The 15,058-nt window shown below is 44.0% G+C and overlaps 1 protein-coding gene across 1 annotated transcript in view; it reads left to right on the plus strand.

The window, feature by feature from the left end:
* LOC133559641 (VPS10 domain-containing receptor SorCS1-like) overlaps nucleotides 1-15,058 on the plus strand; it is a 211,657-nt gene that overhangs the window by 157,599 nt on the left and 39,000 nt on the right. The window contains exons 15-21 of the mRNA XM_061911585.1: nucleotides 2,250-2,367; nucleotides 2,458-2,591; nucleotides 7,646-7,759; nucleotides 9,888-10,059; nucleotides 10,130-10,316; nucleotides 10,442-10,575; nucleotides 10,653-10,776. Of these exons, the coding sequence (XP_061767569.1) occupies nucleotides 2,250-2,367; nucleotides 2,458-2,591; nucleotides 7,646-7,759; nucleotides 9,888-10,059; nucleotides 10,130-10,316; nucleotides 10,442-10,575; nucleotides 10,653-10,776 (983 nt within the window). The remainder of the gene's footprint in view (nucleotides 1-2,249; nucleotides 2,368-2,457; nucleotides 2,592-7,645; nucleotides 7,760-9,887; nucleotides 10,060-10,129; nucleotides 10,317-10,441; nucleotides 10,576-10,652; nucleotides 10,777-15,058) is intronic.

A 15,058-nucleotide genomic window follows, 5' to 3' on the forward strand; every position in this document is an offset into this window, starting at 1 on the left:
CGATCTCGAGCCAGGCTTTTAAAAAAAATAGACCTAAAAATTAGTGATCATCAATCTTCACCAAGACGTCACTTAAATGACATTCACGGTACCGGAGGGTCTTGTGAGATGACGCTGGCTGCTGCAAGATCATTATTATTAAAAATGACAGAGGAAGGCGAGAAACACTTTTTATTTCAACAGACTCTCGCGCCGTACCTTCCGTCAAAACTCTAAAGGCCGACTGCACATTTCCTATCTTCACAATAAAAGCCCTGCTTCATGCTGCCTGCGCTAACTAAATACAGAGTCTCGGAAAACTGGCGTGCACAAGCGATCCCTCAGAAAGCTGGCGTGCACATCACTTGTGCACGCCAGCTTTCCGAGACTCTTATTTTGTTAGCGCAGGCAGCATGAAGCAGGGCTTTTATTGTGAAGATAGGAAATGTGCAGTCGGCCTTTAGAGTTTTGACGGAAGGGACGGCGCGAAAGTCTGTTGAAATAAAAAGTGTTTCTCGCCTTCCTCTCTGTCATTTTTTCATAATAATGATCTGGCAGCAGCCAGCGTCATCTCACAAGACCCTCGGGTGCCGTGAATGTCAATCAAGCAAGCTACGGAATTTGCCGCCAATGTTTTTCTTGTAAAGTGTATGGAAGCTGGATGAATTAGACCAACCACTTTCATGTGGTATTGTACAGAAAGGACAACTTTTTTTCTCCTCCATTTGAAAATGTGGGCGTTATCATCATTACTGTCTGATTCCAATCAATGCAAGTCATCAGAATCAGGTAATACACCAACTTATATTCTTGTCTTCGTGAAAGAAAGACATCTATATGTGTTACACATGCTTGTATTATCATTAAACACATTTAACTTGTTTACAAAAATGTCTCTTTCATAAATAAATAAATATAAATGATATATATAAATGAGGTAGATCCCCTCGAGTTGGTCAATTGAAAAGTAGCTCGCCTGCAGAAAAAGTGTGGGCACCCCTGGCCTACTGAAACCCACTACTACCGACCTGAGGTCTGATAGTTTACATATCAATGATGAAATCTTAACATTGCAACACATGCCAATACGGCCGGGTTGGTTTACTAAATTGAAATTTTAAATTTTGCACGAATTATCCTGCTGAAAACGCGTGGGCGTGACGTCACAGATTGTAGCGGACATTCTGGTCAAGCACCGATCCCAGCTACAAGTCGTCTGCTTTAATCGCATAATTACACAGTATTCTGGACATCTCTGTTGCTGAATCTTTTGCAATTTGTTCAATTAATAATGGAGACGTCAAAGAAGAAAGACGTAGGTGGGAAGCGGTGTATTGCGGCTGCCTTTAGCAACACAAACACAGCCGGTGTTTCCTTGTTTACATTCCTGAAAGATGACAGTGAAGCTTTACTCTGAAACAGAGCGGTCAAGCGAACATGGTTCCCTACCACATGTCAACCGGCAGGTTTCAGTGAGAAGATGGTGGTAATAAGTCGGCTCTTACCGTAGAGCGGAGAGCTTGCGTCGTTTTTCCTGGAGCTGAGGATTCTCTTGCCTCCTCCCAACGGCCGCCCCCGGCCGTCGAATGCTTACACTGTCGAGGAGGGAAAAAATAAATAAATCTCAGCCCGGCTGCCGTCGCCTCGTCGAGAAACGTGGTTTCCCTCGGAGACACTGGCGGTCACCACACCCATGGCCACACCCCTCCGACTTTCAGGTTGCACAGGTACGACCATTTAATCTCACTAAAACACTAGGAACACAATAAGAAGATAAGGGATTTTCCTGAATTATCCTAGTAAATGTGTCTAATAACATCTGAATCGCTCCCACTGCCTTTGTCTTTATTTTCTTTTTTTTGTAGTCCTTCACTCTCACTTTCCTCATCCATGAATCTTTCATCCTTGCTCAAATCAATGGGGAAATTGTAGCTTTCTCGGTCCGAATCGCTCTCGCTGCTGGTGGCCATGATTGTAAACAATGTTCAGATGTGAGGAGTTCCACAACCCGTGACGTCACGCGCACAGCGTCTGCTACTTCCGGTACAGGCAAGGCTTTTTTATAAGCGACCAAAAGTTGCGAACTTTATCGTCGATGTTCTCTACTAAATCCTTTCAGCAAAAATATGGCAATATGGCGAAATGATCAAGTATGACACATAGAATGGACCTGCTATCCTCGTTTAAATAATAACATCTCATTTCAGTGGGCCTTTAATTCCACACCTAATCGTCACAAGTTCTGACCTCGTTTTTCTCCCCCGGCGCAGGATCTTCGGTCACTTCAGTCACCGATCCGAGTGGCAACTGGTCAAAATAGACTTCCGCTCAGTTTTCCAACGCCGCTGCACGTCTGGCGACTACGTGACGTGGCAGCTGCACGACGAGGTGAGCGCGACTTCGCCCGGCTTTGATTCCGGCGAGCCTGGGGAGAAGGAAAGGAGACAAAGACGGGTTCTGATCCATTATTCATGGCAGGGGGAGGCGTGCATCATGGGGATGAAGAGGATCTTCCACAAACTGCGAGTGAACGCCAGGTGTGTGAAGGCCAGGGATCAGTACGTCCCTCAGATGTCCGACTCCTGCCCGTGCACCGAGGCCGATTTTGAGTGGTGAGTGTTGTCCTGGTGAAGGTGCACAATGACAACAAGAGCTAAGAAACCTTTGAAGTCGCTCCACATTCTACTTCGTGATTCTATCTCAGTTTTAGATCATTGATGTAAGGACTTGTTTTAAGTCATTAGCATAATCTAGCTTTTTGACTTGGGGGCCACATTGGGCAAAGAAATAATTTGGTCGAGGGCCGAAAGCTGACTGCATGTAAATTATTTATTTATGTATGTATATATATATATATATATATATATATATATATATATATATATATATATATATATATATATATATATATATATATATATATATATATATATATATATATGGGCTTCACGGTGGCAGAGGGGTTAGTGCGTCTGCCTCACAATACGAAGGTCCTGCACTCCTGGGTTCAAATCCAGGCTCGGGATCATTCTGTGTGGAGTTTGCTTGTTCTCCCCGTGAATGCATGGGTTCCCTCCGGGTACTCCGGCTTCCTCCCACTTCCAGAGACATGCACCTGGGGATAGGTTGATTGGCAACACTAAATGGGCCCCAGTGTGTGAATGCTGTCTGTCTATTTGTGTTGGCCCTGCGATGAGGGAATAAGCGGTAGAAAATGGATGGATGGATGGATGGATATATATATATATATATATATATATGCCCAATTGTAGCTGAGATAGGCGCCAGCGCCCCCCGTGACCCCGAAAAGGGAATAAGCGGTAGAAAATGGATGGATATATATATATATATATGGAGAGGTGGACACCCTGTCTGGATGCTGGCACTCTTAAATGCACCTACTGCCATCTAGTGGAGATAATACAAAACTGCATGTAGAGTTTGCCTACAGTCAAAGCTGCTTGTTTTAGTATTAGAAACCCCAGAAGTGATTTGCTATTTATAGAATACCCACGACTTGCAGAACTCTTTGCCACTGTAGTGAAAGCCACAAAACTGAAAAAGCTGCTTAAATGGGGCCAATTATTTTTAATGTATTTTTATTTTGTACTTGTCTTAATCATTTTGTACGTGTTTTTTTTTTTCAACTTTTCTTTAAGAGCCTAACCGGGGACGAGGGTTGCAAATTAGCCTGTGGCTAGAAGTCTTCTGTACTTTAACATGGCTTACCTATGGGCGGCAACGTTTCATTGTACTGTCCTTGTCAAAGAAAATACAATAAAAAGTCTATAGGCCACTTTTGTTGAATGTTAACAAAAGGAAATAAGTGTCATGTATGCTCATTTTTCCATTTTTCAGTGTTGGAAACGGTTGTACACGCCTGCTTTAGACATGGAAGCATACAAAATGAGAACCTGTGTGTTCAGAGTACAACCAACCAGCGCCAACTACTGGCTCGGCATGCACATTAATTGTCTTTGGCAATGTTTCTCATCAATCAGTCAATCAATCAATCAATCAATCAATGTTTACTTTTTGTCAGAATAATTGCATCTAAAACTTTGTGTTACATTGAGTTCAGCTTGCCCTGCGAGAGGACAAAAGCCGTCTTTGATCTTACCAAGCAAAAGGCTTGTAAAAATCCACTGTGTAGGATGGGGAGTGACATGAGGGTGTCGGTTTCTTTGATGTATTGTAATCCACAGGAAGATTTTGTCTAGACCCGATATCTACCAAGCGGAGAGGAGGCAGGGCCTGACCATCTCCAGGCACCTTTTCTTTGAACTGTTTTGTAACCGAGGCAATGGCTGTTTACCACCCCCTGTCCCTTTAAAGACGGCTGTTGCCACGTAATCAGGGAAAGTCCAAATAAAAGAGGTGTACAATCATTCGTCAGCGCGTGGGACGACACTGTACAAGGGTACAGAGTCTACGCGTTTCTCCTCAATCGAGCTAGATTGAATTCTGTCTCTGTTTAATTCCTTGCTTCTTGTCTTTTTTAATAGACGTCATCAGTGTTTGAACTTGACACTTATACAGCCCTCAATCACGAGGGTCTCAAAGGGCTGCGCATCTCATGTCCCTCAGTTGCTTAGTGACAGTATTCATCTTGAAAAATATGCAGTTTTCAAAGTGTGACCAGTGGGCCTATTAATGAATAAACATTGAAAGTCGAATAGAAGATGGATTTAATTCAAGAAAAAGAAAGACTCCTTTGTATCTCCTGTGAATGGTTTAGAAAATCAACACGATTTAATTATGAGCTCTTTCTGTGAGCAAAGTGTTACTTCAAGTTCATGCTGACGAACACATCCAGCCAGCCTTCACACTACTTTGTCAAACTTGTGACTCCACAATTTCTCAAAGACTCCGCAATTTTGCCTCCGACAAATAACACGAATTACAAACATTCTGGTCACAAATTTACGTGCCTCCACTTCGACAGCGTCTTCTCCCCGTCGTCTTTGTTGTAGCGGCATAGCATGCAAGGACAGGCGCGGAAGACGTGTTAAAAGATGGCGCTAACAGTTTTAAAAAACAAAACCAGTGAAGTCGGCACCTTTTGTAAACGTTGCGCCTATAACAGTCCGGGTGGTTCTTTTCCTCTTTGGTCCGGAGGACCCGAGGTCCAAAGTTTTCGAAAACAATGTGAAATGTGAACTCGTCAGATCACATAACACTTTTCCTACTTTGCATCAGTCCATCTTAGATGAGCTCGGGCCCAGCGGAGCCGGCAGCGTTTCTGGGTGTTGTTGATAAATGGGTTTGGCTTTTCATAGTAGAGTTTTAACTTGCACTTACAGATGTAGCGGCCAGCTGTAGTTACTGACAGTGGTTTTCTGAAGGGTTTCCGAGCCCATGTGGTGATATCCTTGTGGAAGTCTAGTGCTTCCGGGTTCTCTGGACCACCCACCACGGACATGACAGTTGATTACACGAATAGTTTTTCCTGTTGCTTTTCAACCACGTCTTTTGGATCTTGTCCGTCAATTTTTTCGCGCTCTCTCTCTCGACGTGCTCTGCCATCTACCAACAACGACCACCAACCACCCCCTCTCCTCCCCGACTGCTGCCTTTAACAGAGCGACAGATGATTAGACAAACACTCTCAGCTGTGTCATCTACGCACCTGTCGCTAATCTCGAAGCCATTTCCGCCACACCCCGCTTTGCCGCTGGTCCGCAGGCCACGGCCACCACAATCTTTTACACACTGATGTCGCTATTTGATGCGGTACCGCCAGAGGGATCGTAATATCATCGCCTACGTGCAGTGATTTCTCCAGACTCCCTGAACTTTTTGCTAATAGTACAGAGTGCAGATGGTGAAATCCCTAAATTCCTTGCAATAGTTGCTTGAGAATTGTTGTTCTTAAACAATTTGCTCAGGCATTTGTTGACAAATTGGTGACCCTCGCCCCGTCCTTGTTTGTGAATGAGTGAGAAATTCACGGAAGCTGCTTTTATACCCGTGACAGACTTAAGCCATCGCTGTGTGGGTTGCATGGACCACCCAGGTAGGACATCTCTCTTGAGCAGGTTTGAGTCATTTATTTCTCAAATAAAGCTTGTCTTTCGGTCTGGTCGCTTTTCAGCTGACTCCTCCGTGTCTCACTCTCCGGTCCGCTCTTCAGTCAGCCGCGTCGCCGTCTCTTTCCTCTTGGCACCTGTCGTTCTTGCTCTTTATTCGCTGTCTCGGTCGCTGTTGCCGGCTCTCCTACTCCTTCCCTGATCTTTCCTCCTTCTCCCCCTTTATCCTCTGCGAGGAGAAATGTTAATCGTGTGCCGGTGTGGGAGCCACGCACCTGAATTAGATTGCGGCAGCGTCGCTCCCGGCACGCCCCGCCACATTCTCCGCCTCCTTGCCGCCATCTTGGGCAGGGCTTCCTTCCCTGATCTTTCCTCCTTCTCCCCTTGTATACTCTGTGAGGAGAAATGTTAATCGTGTGCCGGTGTGGGAGCCACGCACCTGAATTAGATTGCGGCAGCGTCGCCCCCGGCACGCCCCGCCTCTCCGCTCCGCCACATTCTCTGCCTCCTTGCCGCCATCTTGGGCAGGGCTTCCTTCCCTGATCTTTCCTCCTTCTCCCCTTTTATACTCTGCGAGGAGAAATGTTAATCGTGTGCCGGTGTGGGAGCCACGCACCTGAATTAGATTGCGGCGGCGTCGCTCCCGGCACGCCCCGCCACATTCTCCGCCTCCTTGCCGCCATCTTGGGCAGGGCTTCCTTCCCTGATCTTTCCTCCTTCTCCCCTTTTATACTCTGTGAGGAGAAATGTTAATCGTGTGCCAGTGTGGGAGCCACGCACCTGAATTAGATTGCGGCGGCGTCGCTCCCGGCACGCCCCGCCTCTCCGCTCCGCCTCATTCTCCGCCTCCTTGCCGCCATCTTGGGCAGGGCTTCCTTCCCTGATCTTTCCTCCTTCTCCCCTTTTATACTCTGCGAGGAGAAATGTTAATCGTGTGCCGGTGTGGGAGCCACGCACCTGAATTAGATTGCGGCGGCGTCGCTCCCGGCACGCCCCGCCTTTCCGCCACATTCTCCGCCTCCTTGCCGCCATCTTGGGCACCCGCCGTCCGTTCCGCTCTCCACAATACCCAATCATGGCACCCACCTGTTCCCAATTAGCCGTTTCACCTGTGGGATGTTCCAAATAAGTGTTTGATGAGATTTCCTCAACGTTTTCCGTCTTTTTTGGCACTTTTTTGAAACATATCGCAGGCACCGAATTCCAAATGAGCTAATACTTGCACAAATAAGAAAGTTTACCAGTTCTAACCTTAAGTATCTTGTCTGCAGTCTATTCAATTGAATATAAATTGAAAAGGATTTGCAAATCATTAATTCTGTTTTTATTTACCATTCACACGACGTGCCGACTCCACTGGTTTTGGGTTTCTGTAAGTCTATGGGAACAAACTGATGAAGTCTACTCGAATGAGAGGCGGAACGTCTTCTAAGACTTACCAAACAGTTCGGTAGCGATCTGATTGGATGCCCTGAGATGATAATGACCTAGATGAATGAGAACATTCATAGACTCAAAGATGCCTCTGATCTTTCTTTATATAAAAACATCATCGACTCCACCATGCTACGGTTCCGCAGCCCATCTACTGTATTAATTCATGCACTGTATCGTTCTTTGTCCTCCACTTGAAACAGCGATTATGGATTCGAGAGGCAAGTCGACGGGAGCTGCAGTCCGGCGTTCTGGTTCGTTCCGTCGGCCACGTCCAGAGATTGCATCAGCGGGGACAGCTTCCTGAATTCCACAGGGTACGCAGTCACATCGTGTCATTGTCATGTTGGGATGATCACATGCTGAAGATAAATTTAGACTTTCTCCTGTTTGGAAGAACCCAGATATGACTTTACATCAATGGGTTAAGGGAGAGGTTGGGTTCAGGGTAGGAGGTATGGGACTGTTAGTCGGGGTGCAGTTTGTTAAGGTTTAGGGCGGGGATGGACAACCCGCAACTCTTAAGCACCGATCTTGTGGCTCCATTAAGTTTTTTAAAACTGTGAAAATCCATCCATCCATCCATCAATTTCCTACCGTTATTCCCTTTGGCATCACGGGGGGTGCTGGTGCCTATCTCAGTTACAATCGGGCGGTAGGCGGTGTACACTCTGGACAAGTCACCACCTCACCACAGGGCCAACACCGATCGACAGACAACATTCACACTCACATTCACACACTAGGGACCATTTGGTGTTGCCAATCAACCTATTCCCAGGTAGATGTCTTTGGAGGAGGGAGGGGCCTATCCCCAGGTGCATGTTTTTGGCTGCGGGAGGAAGTCGGAGTACCCGGAGGGAACCCACGCAGTCACGGGGAGAACATGCAAACTCCACACAGAAAGATCCCGAGCCTGGGATTGAACCCAGGACTAGTCAGGACCTTCGTATTGTGAGGAACTAACCCCTGGGTCACCGTACTGCCCTCTGTATGAAAATGGGGGCAGGAATATATTTTTGGTTTTAATATCGTTTGGTGGGCAGCACGGTGGAAGAGGGGTTTGTGCGTCTGCCTCACAATACAAAGGTATTGAGTAGTCCTGGGTTCAATCCCGGTGTCGGGATCTTTCTGTGTGGAGTTTGCAAGTCCTCCCCGTGACTGCGTGGGTTCCCTCCGGGTAATCTGGCTTCCTCCCACCTCCAAAGACATGCACCTGGGGATTGGCCCCTCCCACGTCCAAAGACATGCACCTGGGGATAGGTTGATTGGCAACACTAAATGGTCCCTAGTGTGTGAATGTTGTCTGTCTATCTGGTTGGCCCTGTGATGAGGTGGTGACTTGTCCAGGGTGTACCCCGCCTACCGCCAGAACGCAGCTGAGATAGGCACCAGAGCCCCCCGCGATCCCAGAAAGGGAATAAGGGGTAGGAAAATGGATGGATATCGTTTGGTGTTTTTGACAAAGCACTAGGTTTTAGGAGGACAGGGAATTGGGAATTAGAAATAAATGTTAACGATTATGTTTTTTATCTCGGTTTTAGGGGTTGGGTTAAGGGATCAGGTTTATGGTTCGAGGTTTTGTGAGGGATTTGGATCAGCGTTCGGGGCAAAGAACAAGATGCTACGGGTTTAATGTGAGGGGAAAGGTATAGGGACAATAAATTAAGTATTGTGAATAGGGTTTAAGGTTAGAGGGCTATGGACTACGGAGTTGGGTTAAGGTTTGGATTGGGTTAGGGACATTGGATTAAGATTAGAGGTTAGGGGTTGATAGTGAGGGACTACAGTAGGAATTGTGTTCAGAATTAGCGTTCAAGTCTAGAGAGTAGGAATTGTGATTAGGATGGTTTGAGGCGTAGGTTTCAGTCTGCCATCCATCCATCCATTTCCTCTGCTTATCCAAAGTCGGGTCACGGGGAAAGCAGTTTAAGCAGAGAACCCCAGACTTCCCTCTCCCCAGCCACTTCATCCAGCTCCTCCCGGGGATCCCGAGGCGTTCCCGGGCCAGTCTTCCTAACGTGTCCTGGGTCTTCCCCGTGGTCGCACGTGGCCTAAACACCTCCCTAGGGAGGCGTTCAGGTGGCATCCTGACCAGATGCGGAACCACCTCATCTGGCTTTACTTGGAGTTCCTCCCAGATGACAGAGCTTCTCACCCTATCTCTAAGGGAGAGCTCCGCCACCCGGCGGAGGAAACTCATCCTGACCAGATGCCGAACCACCTCATCTGGTTTTACTTGGAGTTCCTCCCAGATGACAGAGCTTCTCGCCCTATCTCTAAGGGAGAGCTCCGCCACCCGGCGGAGGAAACTCATTTCGGCCGCTTGTACCCGTGATCTTGTCCTTTCGATCATAACCCAAAGCTCCTGACCTATAGTTTCAGTTTGCAACACAACTAATTAAATAATGGACTGTTTTCACCTTTGATTGTTTTGACCTGAAGATATCGCAAGGCTTTGTCTAACAACTGCACAGAGGGCACTCTGTTGAAGTACAGCCCCCGGCGGCAGAAGTGTCCCAGTCAGGTTCCCAGAGGCCTCCAGCTTTTCACCAGCGAGGGAACACTGGTGGCCACTCTGCACAAGAACGTCACCTTCTTGGTCTTTCTGGAAGAGGTACTTATCTGTATAGTCCTACATAGTACCCATGGTGTTACCACCCGCTGTTATATGTGACCGTCCGAAGGGTCTCAGCTCTACGACCAGTATCACAATGGACTTTGGAGACGGGACCGCGATATCCTACGTGAACATCAGCTCCATAGAAGACGGGGTCAAGCACGTGTACAGCAAAGTGGGCATCTACCAAGTGTCCGCAACAGCGAGCAACGTCCTGGGCTTCGACCGGGTGACGCTCTACCTCCACGTCACGTGTGAGTCCGACCTAATCCAGGTGGTGGTTTAGGAACCACTTCACAACACTAGGGGGAGCCCAGGACTCATTAAAAACAAGCCACTTCATTTAACTTGGACTTGTTTGCTTGTGTCCTGGTCCAAGGTCAACTGGAGCAGGTGCAGCTCTCGGCACCGTCCGTGGTGGAGAAGAACAAGGCGGTGAACTTCACCACGACTCTGCGGCCCAACAGCGTGGGAACAGTCACGTACTACTGGTGGTTTGACAACAAAACCGAGGCGAGCTTCTTCTTCCCCCCCTCCTCTGTGTTCTCCGACGGGTGACGCATTCACACGTTCATTCTTCGTCCTTTCAGCCGGCCACCAGTCTGGACGGCAGGATGTCCTTCACCTTCTCCCGGGAGGGAAGCCACGTGGTCACGGTTCAGGCTTCAGTCGGGAACACGGTGCATCAGGACCAGATGACTCTGGCCGTTTACGGTAAAGTCCTGTTGCATTTCACCTTTTATGATGACAGACGAACAATCAAGCGTGCGCACTATCGTAAGAGAACCTTTAACTCGTGTTTATAGAGTAGGGCCCAAAAAAATGACAGAGCACTTTTGTCACATTAAGGATCTTTGAATAGTACTTTTTTAAAAGTACAGCGTTCTTGCAACAGAGGTTTTTGACATGTTTATTTGTATTAAGTCCTTAACAACTATCATAAAGAAGATCTTTGACTTTTTTCTAGTCGCTCCAATAAAACAGCAGAGCCCTCTGCTCACTTAGAGGATCTTTGACAAGCATTTTTGCAGTATGTTCTTAATAGTTCCTATCATATAGAGGATCTTTGACTACTGACTTTACATTTGATCCTGAAAATACAGAGGATCTTTGATTAGCATTCAAAAACAGTACAGCATTCGGGTGGTAATCTTTAACAAGTATCTTTGCAGTAGGTTCTTAAAAACAGCTCCTGGTCAATAGAGGATCTTTGATTAGGCATTTTTGCATTAGTGCCTTATCAACTATTATATAAAGGATCTTTGAATAGCTTTTAAAAACAGTACAACACTCGGGTCGTAATCTTTAACAAGCATTTTTGCAGTAGGTTCTTAAAAAAAACTCCTGGTCAATAGAGGATCTTTGATTAGACGTTTTTGCATTAGTGCCTTATCAACTTCATATAAAGGATCTTCGAATAGCATTTAAAAACAGTACAGCATTCAGGTTGTAGTCTTTAACAAGCATTTTTGCAGTAAGTTCTTAAAAACACCCTCTGGTCAATAGAGGATCTTTGATTAGACGTGTTTGCATTAGTGCTTTATCAATTACCATTTAAAGGATATTTGAATAGCATTTAAAAACAGTACAACATTTAGGTTGTAATCTTTAAAAAGCATTTTTGCAGTATGTTCTTAAAAACAGCTCCTGGTCAAGAGAGGATCTTTGATTAGAAGTGTTTGCATCATGGCCTTAACTATCAATATAGAGGATCTTTGACTAGTGGGTTTTTTTTCAGTCGTTCCTATGAAACAACAGAGCCCTTTGGTTACATAGACGATCTTTGACAAGCATTTTTGCAGTACGTTCTTAACAGTTCCTGTCGTATAGAGGATCTTTGATTAATGATTTTACAGTTGATCCGCGATGAGGTGGCGACTTGTCCAGGGTGTACCCTGCCTTCCGCCCGATTGTAGCTGAGATAGGCACCAGCGCCCCCCGCGACCCCGAAAGGGAATAAGCGGTAGAAAATGGATGGATGGACAGTTGATCCTGAAAATACAGAGGATCTTTGATTAGCTTTTAAAAACAGTACAGCATTCGGGTCGTAATCTTTAAAAATCATTTTTGCTGTAGGTTCTTAAAAACAGCTCCTGGTCAATAGAGGATTTTTGATTAGACGTTTTTGCATTAGTGCCTTATCAACTATTATATAAAGGATCTTCGAATAGCATTTAAAAGCAGTACAGCATTCAGGTCGTAATCTTTAACAAGCATTTTTGCAGTAGGTTCTTAAAAACAGCTCCTGTTCAATAGAGGATCTTTGATTAGACGTTTTTGCATTAGTGCCTTATCAGCTCTCATATAAAGGATCTTCGAATAGAATTTGAAAACAGTACAGCATTTAGGTTGTAATCTTTAAAAAGCATTTTTGCAGTAAGTTCTTAAAAACAGCTCCTGGTCAATAGAGGATCTTTGATTAGACGTGTTTGCATTAGTGCTTTATTAACTACCAAATAAAGGATCTTTGAATGGCATTTAAAAACAGTACAGCATTCAGGTTGTATTTTTTAACAAGCATTTTTGCAGTAGATTCTTCAAAACAGCTCCTTGTCAAGAGAGGATCTTTCATTAGAAGTGTTTGCATCATCGCCTTAACTATCAATATAGAGGATCTTTGACTAGTGTTTTTTTTTTCAGTCGTTCCTATGAAAAAGCAGAACCCTTTGGTCACATAGAGGATCTTTGACACTAATTTTTGCAGTACGTTCTTAACAGTTCCTGTCGTATAGAGGATCTTTAATTAATGATTTTACAGTTGATCCTGAAAATACAGAGGATCTTTGATTAGCATTCAAAAACAGAACAGCATTCAGGTTGTAAGCTTTAACAAGCATTTTTGCAGTAAGTTCTTAAAAACAGCTCCTGGTCAATAGAGGATCTTTGATTAGACGTTAATGCGTTAGTGCCTATCAACTATCATCATAAAGGATCTTTGAATAGCATTTAAAAACAGTATAAGATTCAGGTTGTAATCTTTAACAAGCAATATTGCAGAAGGTTCTTAAAAACAGCTCCTGTTATGTAGAGGATCTTTGATTGGAAGTGTTTATTCTCACTCTTTTGTGCCAGAATCGTGCAGAAAGAGTATTGCCAATCTGGTTTCAGGTGATATCAATGATTGGTAAAAAGGCACTCACATGACATAGAGGATCTTTGACGAAGGTTTTTTGCAGCAACACTTATAAAACAGCACAGACCTCTTTGTCACATCAATGATCTTTGACAAGCATTATTGTAGTTTGTTCTTAAACACATCTATTGTCATGTAGAGGATCTTTGTTTTTTTCCAGTAACTCATGTAAAACAGCAGTGTCCTCTTGCCATATAAAGGATCTTTGACTTATGTTTTTTGCAGCGACACTTATAAAACAGCACAGACCTCTTGTCACATCGATGATCTTTGACAAAAGCATTTGTCAGAGTCACATTTTTGACAAAGCATTATTGTAGTAAAAACATCTATTGTCATATAGATGATCTTTGTTTTGTTTTCTTCCAGTAATTTAAATAAAACAGCAGTGTCCTCTTGCCATAAAGAAGATCTTTGACTAGTGTTTTTTGCAGCAACACTTATAAAACAGCGCAGACATCTTGTCACATCAAGGATCTTTGACGAAGCACTATTATAGTAGGTTCTAAAAACATATCCATTGTCATATAGAGGATCTTTGTTGTTTTTTTTGTCCAATATCTCGTATAAAACAGCAGCATCCTCTTGCTATATGGAGAATCTTTGACCAGAGTTTTTTTTTTGCAACCACACTTATAAAACAGCACAGACCTCCTGTCATATTAAGGATCTTTGACAAAGCATTATTGTAGTAAAAACATCTATTGTCATGTAGATGATCTTTGTTTTGTTTTTTTCCAGTAATTTGAATAAAACAACAGTGTCCTCTTGCCATATAGAAGATCTTTGTTTTTTGCAGCAACACTTATAAAACAGCACAGACCGCTTGTTACATCAAGGATCTTTGACAAACCATTATTGCAGTAGGTTCTAAAAACAGATCTATTGTCATCTAGAGGATCTTGGATTTGCTTTTTTCCCAGTTACTTGTATAAATCAGCGGTATCTTCTTGCTACATAGAGGATCTTTGACTAGTGTTTTTTGCAGCAACACTTGTAAAACAACACAGACCTCTTGTCACATCAAGGATCTTTGACAAAACATTATTATAATAGCTTCTAATACACATCTGTTGTCATATAGAGTATCTTGGATTTGCTTTTTTCCCAGTAACTCGTATAAATCAGCAGTATCATCTTGCTATATAGAGGATCTTTGACTAGTTTTTCCTACAACAACACGTATAAAACAGCACAGCTCTCCTGTCACATTAAAGATCTTTGACAAAGCATTATTGTAGTAGGTTCTAATACACGTCTATTGTCATATAGAGGATCTTGGATTTACTTTTTTCCCCAGTAACTCATATTAATCAGCAGTATCCTCTTGCCATACAGAGGATCTTTGATTAGTTTTTTTTTTTTACAACACTCATAAAACAGCACATATCTCCTGTCACATTAAGGATCTTTGACAAAGCATTATTGTAGTAGCTTCTAATACACGTCAATTCTCATATAGAGGATCTTTGACTAGTGTTTTTTTTTCCAGCAACGCTTATAAAACAGCACAGACCTCCTGTCACATCAAGGATCTTTGACAAAGCAATATTTTAGTAGGTTCTAATACACATCTATTGTCATATAGAGGATCTTGGATTTGCTTTTTTCCCAGTAACTTGTGTAAATCAGCAGTATCCTCCTGCCATATAGAGGATCTTTGACTTGTTTTTTTTGCAACAGCACTTATAAAACAGCACAGACCTCCTGTCGCATTAAGGATCTTTGACAAAGCATTATTGTAGTAGGTTCTAATACACGTCTATTGTCATATAGAGGATCTTGGATTTGCTTTTTTCCCACTAACTCGTATTAATCAGCAGTATCCTCTTGCCATACAGAGGATCATTGATAAGTTTTTTT

This window comes from Nerophis ophidion, linkage group LG09 (assembly GCF_033978795.1).
Source record: "Nerophis ophidion isolate RoL-2023_Sa linkage group LG09, RoL_Noph_v1.0, whole genome shotgun sequence".
Lineage (NCBI taxonomy): Eukaryota > Metazoa > Chordata > Actinopteri > Syngnathiformes > Syngnathidae > Nerophis > Nerophis ophidion.